Here is an 8,583-nt window from a genome sequence, read left to right on the forward strand (position 1 = left end):
TGTAGGGTTTTCGAGCGAGATCGTTGCCAGTGCCCCTGGACTGGCTCTTGTGCGGGTGGCACATAAAAGACACCATTTCGAGCGTGGCCGTTTTCGTGCGGGTGACACGTAAAAGCACCCACTACACTCTCTGAGTGGTTGGCGTTAGGAAGGGCATCCAGCTGTAGAAACTCTGCCAAATTAGATTGGAGCCTGGTGTTGCCATCCGGTTTCACCAGTCCTCAGTCAAATCGTCCAACCCATGCTAGCATGGAAAGCGGACGTTAAACGATGATGATGTGTGTGTATATATATATGTACTTTGTTTTCGTACTTGGTTTGCAATAATTTTTATGTGAATTCATGTGTTGAAACAAATTTTGTTATTAATAACACATGCACCAGTTCAATTCCACTCTTTTATTATTAGTCAATTGGTTAAATATCTATCCAGCTAACTAATTGCTCGTTAAATAGTCAATCTTTTCTTTTTTCTTTTTTCGTTTGTCAAAGTTCTTTCATCAGTATTCACAATCTTTCAAGGACTATCTCTTCCACTTCACTATGGAGGCCATTTGAGACCTTGCTGCTTGTATGTGTGTGTAGTTTAGGAGAGTAGGTAAGGGTACATGTACACACAAACCTGTTGGTCATCATCACCCTTACCTCTAGAGACAGTCACTGAAAATGTTGCAAATGGCAACAAAAGAACTCTGATAAACAAAATGCATATACATGGTGATTTGTGGGTTCTGTTTATCCCTGACAAATTCTGTTGACAAAGTTGAAGCTATAGTAAAAGCTATTTCCAAGTTGTTATGCAATGAGAGTGAACACATAACCATTTGGTTGCAAAGTGATCTGCTCAATCATGGTGCTAAACCTGTACCTGATGCCTTCTGTACAGTTTTCTTTTACTACATTTATGTTTTTTAATATAGTTATTGTTTTGTATTGTTATATTTGTTCAGCCTCACAAAAAAGAAAAATTAACCAACAGCAAATTGATGGCTTGACTAAAGAGGACTTTCGGAAAATTGGTGGGAGTGGCACGTAAGTAATTTTATGAAATGATAACAAAAGACCTGGAAGACTATTAGAAAAAATGGAAAGAAGATTAGCCATCTTTGAGCTACTGGTTAACCATATTAATGAAAGAATATTTTGCAGAACAGTCAAAAAAAGCAGGGGTTTTTTTTCAGCTGTTTTGAATGTTTGTATGTGTACCTTCAGCAGTCCTAAGTATATGAGCTACGCTCAGTTTTGAGTCTTGAGTCTTATAAAGGCTCACCAAATGATCAAAGCTGAAGTAGTTTCTGGTCCTGAAGGGGACCCATAATCTTTGCAATGCAGTTTTGTCTTATATATCAGATAAGCATGAAAGATCAGAGATTGTGAAGCCTAGCATTTGTCATAACTTTGAGAGTTTTAGCCAAAGATTATAAAGACTGTGTAATGTCTAAGTTGTATTTGAAGGTTTACAGAGAAGTGAAAGGGTGTATAAAAATACAGTAGCATGTATGGCAATAGTGAAAGTTTCATCAAAGTAGAGAGAAAAATGCAAGAGATGTAGGTAATTAACACTGAGGGAACACAACCATGTTTGCTGTATTGGAGCAATCTAACATGATACTTCTAATCCAGTAAATAAGAGATGGAGGGAACAAATAAGCATTCAATTTAGCTAGTAGTTCACATACCAGACACAGTTGAATACTTTGTCAGTGCAACAACAATGCTTGCTTATACTGAAGGTTTAAAGGAGAAACTACTGGTGTATGATAAGCAAGTCTCCAGTTAATCTAGGTATACAGAAACTGTGAAGGCACGTGGCTTAGTGGTTAGGGCATTCAGCTCATGATCGTAAGGTTGTGAGTTCAATTCCCAACAAGGTGTTGTGTCCTTGAGCAAGACACTTTATTTCACATTGCTCCAGTCCACTCAGCTGACAAAAATGAGTAGTACCTGTATTTCAAAGGGCCAGCCTTGTCACATTTTGAGTCATGCTGAATCTCCCTGAGAACTACGTTAAGGGTACACGTGTCTGTGGAGTGCTCTGCCACTTGCACGTTAATTTCACAAGCAAGCTGTTCCCTTGATCATATCAGCTGGGACTCTTGTCATCGTAACTGATGGAGTGCTTCTTTGTGGAGGCACAAAGGCCCAGTGGTTAGAGCAGCAGACTTGTGGTTTCGATTCTCAGACCGGGAGTTGGGAGTATTTATTGAGCGAAAACACCTAAAAGCTCCATGAGGCTCCAGCAGGGGGGTGTGGCGAACCCTGCTGTACTCATTCACCACAACTTTCTCTCGCTCTTTCTTCCTATTTCTGTTGTACCTGTATTTCAAAGAGCCAACCTTGTCTCACTCTGTGTCACACTGAATCTCCCCTAGAACTACATTAAGGATACACGTGTCTGTGGATTGCTCAGCCACTTGCACGTTAATTTCACAAGCAGGCTGTTCCGTTGATCGGATCAACTGGAACCCTCGTCGTTATAACCAACGGAGTGCCATGACAGAAACTGTATTGATGGTTACTGCGGAGAGAAAAGTTGGAGTTCTCACTTGGAATTTAGGAAATAAAGGTAGTGAGTGAACATTGTCATAGAGAAATTGCACTTCTTAGGAATGAAATACACAGTGTTTGTGAATTCGGGTAGATCTCTAGAGAAAGAATAAGATTGACGAGTATAGGTAAAATAGGAGTTAGCTCAGGATTGTGTTACTTGGAGTAACAGGAGTATCATCAGCCTTGTTAGGCTTGAGTACTTGGGAAGTTTTATCTCTTTGTGACTATATACATGTAATGGTGATTTGTTGGAGCAAAAAGAACAATTCAGGAGAGGTCTTGTTGTATTGGCATTGTGAAATTGGAAACAAAATAGGTAATAGATGCTACTGATTTGTCTGTTTATGAGCATTCTGGAGGATATATACATACATACACACACACACACACACACATACCATCAACATCGTCAGTTGACATGTTTTCCATGCTGGCATAGGTTGGATGGTTTGACTGGAGCTGATAAGCTGGAGGGCAGCACCAGGCTCCAATTGTTTCTTTTGACATGGTTTCTACAGCAAGATATCCTTCCTAACACTCACCACTTTACAAAATGTGCTGGGTGCTTTTTACATGGAAGTGCTGCTATGAAAGGCTATTAAACATGAAAGAAAGAAGGTCCTTCCAATATGGACCCAACTACTCTAGTTGACAACAGTATGATTGATAAAACAATTGAAGACATGAGGACAGGGTAAGTCCCTGCTCTGTAACAAAACACTGCTTAAAATATCTGGCAGAGTAGGATACAGCCTGGTCACCCATATGATTAATCAGGTTATATATGAAGATGTCACACACAGACTGGTGTAGCAGCTTTATAGTCTGTTGTTACAAAGGTAAATGAGATACTTTGCAGAGGTATGAAATTACTGAACCAAATCATGAAAATTAAGAGTTATAGTCCAATTAATGAAGAGCAGGATTAGGTAAGATGATATGCAGTTTGGTTTTGTGCCAGGAATAAGTATATAGCTAAAAGTAAGCCATTGCATGTGGCGTTTGTCAACCTGAAGAAAGCCTTCAACTGAGTACCTCATTCTATAATCCAGTGGTTTCTGAAGAAGCTAGAAATAGACAAATGGCTTATGAAAGCCGCATAAGTCGTGTACAGTGGTGCTATCAGTAAGGTGAGTTAGCTATGTGTACAGCAACAAATTTTAAATACAGGCTGAGGTTCAGTCTCATTGTTGTCATCCAGGCCATAACAGAGGAATTCAAGACTGGCCATATGCTGATGACCTCGTTCTTATAGTAGAATTTGAAAAGAAATTCCAAGTGTAGAAGCAAAACCTGATATCTATGGGCTTAGTAAGGACCAAAGTTCAAACAAGGAGAAGAACCGACAGGATTCCACCCCCATCAAGTCAGTAGCCCTGCTCAATATGTAGAAAAATTGTTGACAGGAATTCCATATGGTGCAAAATATGGACACACAAGAGATGCAGTGTAATTACAGGAAGGTTTGCAGAGTAAGTAGTTTTTGTATGTGGAAGATGTGCAGGAGCTATAAACGCTGAGAACACATAGGAAATAGATTTATACACACATATACCATCAAGTCTGGAGTTGAAGATATATGTAATATTACCTTTGAAGGTACTGAAGAACCTCATTGTAATAAGCTATCTAATAAGCAGCAGAGAACAGGCTTGAAAATCTAACTTTACTAAGTTTTTAAAAACTGGTGTTGGATGGTATAAACCCATATTTATGAAGTCTCTTTTGTTAGACATTTTAAAGGGTTTGAGAAAACAGTACATCTGGTGAGAAAGCTTTAGATTATTAGTTCTGGGTGAGTGTAGAAAGAGTTTGTCCAGATCTGGATGACATATTTTTTTCACTAATATGCAATGCTGAAAGGTATTATAACATGTTCTATAATTGTGTGTGCATTTAAGTTCTTTAGTAATTTGCCTTCATATATGATTGTGTAATATATCATGATAGAAGAGCATCATAGCATCAAGAAGTTCCAAAGTTGCTGTGATTCCATGTAAACAGTCAATGTTTTAAATTGTAATTTCATTATTAGCCAGTTTTATGAATTATTGTATTGGTTTTATTACAGTTGTCTTCATGAAGCTGCAGAAAATAATAATGTATATTTATTGGAGGCTTTGCTAAAACAGTTGGATAAGTTGCAGTTTAAACAACATATCATTAACTTCAGAAACAATTACGAACAGGTAAATCTTTTATTCAATTATAATTTCCAATCCTCTTATGCTTCTCAAATGTAAGTGTAGATATATTGCAAATATTATTCTTTTAGATGCTATTAGTTGTCTCTGATTGTTAATATTTCTAACAATCCCAATATAAAATTATTTGCCATAGAAATGATCTCAATGTTGTGGTTTAACCTTATGTAGTACTTGTTTTGAAACAGTGAGATGTGATTTGAGAAGTGAAGGCATGTGACCTAACGGTTAAGGAGTTGTACTCATGATCACAAGATTGGTTTTGATTCCTGAACTGGGTGGTGCATTGATGCCATGGAAACTAGGTAATTGGTCCTAAGAATCTTAGGATTGAAGACAGAAATCTCCAGGGTTTATGATATAATGATGTGATTTGAGAGAGATTTTGTTACTTTTCTAACGAGTTGAGTGAGCTTGTAATGATACCCTTATTGATTCTTTCATATCTAATATTTTAGTATGGTAAATTGGATTTGAAAATGGTAGTTTCAATTACAGCATTACTGACATTAACCCTTTAGCATTCAGATTATTGTCAAATGTAATGTTTATTTATTCACATTGTTTTGAATTAATCATGCGTTATCTTGTAGCTAAGAGAATTTGATGATGTGATTGTTTATTTCTAGAATGACATTGTAGGGTAGATGTGAGAGATCCGGTCTGTCCTGTTTAAATATAAAACAGGTAAATATTTTGACCAGATATGATTGGTTTAAATGCTACTGATGTGATAAGAGAAAAAATGATTGCCTTATAAGCCATTGGGATCATTACTTGTATGTGGTATGTATTTATAGCTAGATAGTCTCAGTAATTCAGAGTTAAATATATATTCTAAAGATACAGTTTAGTACTTGTCATACCAATTATTAATGTATTACCTGAGAAATGTACAACATGCCAATTCAGCTGGCTGTAATTCTACAAAGTAATCCCATCAAAATATTGTTTAGAGCTTTTAATAAAAGATGTATTGTATCATGACTGCACCTTAAATAAATGTATTTGTCTGCTACCTTAAAAAAATTTTAAGGTTTACAGTTTGTATAACTATATCAGTTAGTTATCTTTTATCTTTTACTTGTTTCAGTCATTGAACTGGGGCACCACTTTGAAGGATTTATTTAAACAAAGCAACCTCAGTACTAATCTTTTAAATCTGGTACTTCTATCAGCCACTTTGCTGAACCACTAAGTTACAGGGGATGTAAATAAACCAACACCAGTTTTCATGCAAGGTGGGTGGGAGAAAACACAAAGACACATACACATGTAAACATATACGTATATATATATTTATTTGTCCCACCCATGCTAGCATGGATGGCAGACATTGAACAATGATGATGATGTATGTGTGTGTGTGTGTGTGTATCATGGGCTTCCACACAGTTTCACAAGGTGTAAAGTCAGCCCAAGGCTGCAATAGAAGATACTTGCCCAACATGCCATGCAGTGGGGCTGAACCTGAAACCTCATGGTTAGAAAGTGAGCTTAGTTGCATCTAACTGATTTTTTTTTAAATTCCATTGTATATTCACTTTCCCATGCTAGCCTGAGTGGGGTATTTTTATTTTTGTAGGAAAAAATCTTTTTTGCAGATAGATGTCCTGGAAATCAAGTAAATTGGATTGTATCAAGTAGCATGTGTTTTACACAAGAACATAATATAATAGCTGTAGTAAGAATTGGACTTAGGATTAACCCCAACGATTGTTGTTCTTGTCTAGAATATTTATCTAGATATTGGTAATTGGTAATGTTATCAAATTATATTGTTTCAATGCAACCAAACTGTAATGCTACACTTGACATCTTGTAACATCTGACTTATTTCACTGTTTCAGACTGCACTTCATTTGGCTGTGATAAAAAATTTTCCAAGTATGGTTCATATTTTAATAAAACATGGAGCTGACGTCAACATATTAGCAAAAGTAAAAATCTGACTTTTAATTCCTAAAATTAATTTACATTATCCATAAAAATCAGTATTTTTCTTACCATAAGGTGATATACAAAATATTTCTCTTCTGTATATTACTAAATAATAATACCATATTGATTTCCTAACACTGGTTTGATGTTTCAGATTTATCAAATATTAAAATAGTGTTGACGGAGAATCAAAAGTTGAATCCTGTATCTAAATTAGACTATATGAGTCTATAAGAATCTACTTCTTTTCTGAGATATTCTAGACTAATCCTTTATTAAAGTGAAAATTCAGATATTCATTTAAAATAAACTTACTTTTTTTTCTATTTGCCACCTATTTATTCATAATCATGTGGATGATATAGATTATACAAACTTAGACATATACATACTGTTGTATATATTGTTTTTCTTTTCATTTTATAACATTTTTTTGTTATTAGTAACCACTCAAATGTGAAGTGAAATTAGGAAGACTTGAGTCATGCAGTGTTATGTGCTTTGCTCTGAGTACAAAACAGTAGATGTCAATAGTTTACTACTACAGATATTATGCTTTGTGTCATATTCTGTAGATATTTTTAATCATTACATCCTGTCAGTTTAAATTCATCCACCAAATATTTTTTATTTCATATCCATAAATACTTTCTCCATGCCTTCTTACTACTTTCTATAATTTTTTTCAGAGCTGTCAGGAAGACAGTTCAAAATTTGAAGCCCCTCTTCATCTGGCTGCCTCCAAACTAAAAAGAACATTAGTGAAAGAACTTTTAACAGCCAAAGACATTGATTTAGATCTCAAGAACTCAGATGGTAATGGAAACCTTTGTTTATTTTTTTTTTTTTCATTTTCATCTTCAAGTCCTTATTCAAATTTGATTTCAGTTTAATATTTTCATATGTAGGCGATATCTATCATCATCTTCATCATCAATTTTTCTCTGATCATATTTTCCCATACAATCATGTATTGAACTTTACAACTTTCCATGCATCTCAGTTCTATATCATTTCAAATGTGATACTTAATTTTCTCAAATATGAAATATTTCTTTGAGTAGGCACAGGCATGACTGTGATAAGAAGTTCAATCCCTACTGTAGCATCTTGGACAAGTATTGCCTGCATCTGTGTGGCATCTTGGACAAGTATTGCCTGCCATAGCTTCAGGCTGACCAAAGCCTTGTGAGTGGATTTGGTAGATGGAAACTGAAAGAAGTTTGTTGTACATATACATGCATGTGTGTGTTTGTGTGTCTTTGTTTTGACAGCATGTGTTAGTTGCAAATGAGTGTCATTGTCATAGAACCAGTCTCATTTGTTTCCAGTATTCTGCAATGGGGAAACAGGTGAAAGTTGGTGACAAGAAAGTCAAATTGACTAGAAAATTTTCCTTAATATGCTCGATATAATTGATCATAATTGACTGATTTCTTTACAAAAGTAACCTGAAACATTTTTTGTGGGACAAGCCATTGTAGTTCAGGCTTCTGTTGCTGGAACCCACTTGATACAACCTTCAGGCATCAGTCTGCTCACTGGCAGTGTTGGGTGTGGTCGTACTGCCACATGGTGTGTCTTTGTTTTGCAGTGCTTCTTCCCTGTTTGTCAATTTTTGTGGTGGCTGAAATGAAAGAACATTGTGCTTCTGCAAAATTCTGTTTTCTGCTGGGGAAATAGATGGCCAAAACAGTTGTCCTGCTTCAGATAGCTTGCAAGGCCGCTGCCATGAACAAAACACAAGTTTACAAGTGATTTTCATGCTTTAGGAATGATTACTTGTTTGAGGACTAACATCATTCAGGGCAACCATAAACCTCCTGAACAAATGAAAACATGAAAATTCATGAACTGATCTTAGAGGACTGTCACGCACAATTGACAA

At 35.9% G+C, this 8,583-nt stretch overlaps 1 protein-coding gene across 5 annotated transcripts in view; it reads left to right on the forward strand.

Moving 5' to 3' along the window:
• Positions 1-8,583, forward strand: part of LOC106867863 (uncharacterized) — a 24,211-nt gene that overhangs the window by 9,266 nt on the left and 6,362 nt on the right. For all 5 annotated transcript variants that reach the window (XR_001409191.2, XM_014912909.2, XM_014912908.2 and 2 more), the window contains exons 3-6: positions 951-1,032; positions 4,622-4,739; positions 6,605-6,694; positions 7,385-7,511. Coding sequence is in view for 4 of the 5 variants with exons in the window: in XM_014912909.2 (XP_014768395.1) it covers positions 951-1,032; positions 4,622-4,739; positions 6,605-6,694; positions 7,385-7,511 (417 nt within the window). In the remaining variant the exon portion in view is untranslated. The remainder of the gene's footprint in view (positions 1-950; positions 1,033-4,621; positions 4,740-6,604; positions 6,695-7,384; positions 7,512-8,583) is intronic.

The sequence above is a fragment of the Octopus bimaculoides genome, chromosome 5 (assembly GCF_001194135.2).
Source record: "Octopus bimaculoides isolate UCB-OBI-ISO-001 chromosome 5, ASM119413v2, whole genome shotgun sequence".
NCBI lineage: Eukaryota > Metazoa > Mollusca > Cephalopoda > Octopoda > Octopodidae > Octopus > Octopus bimaculoides.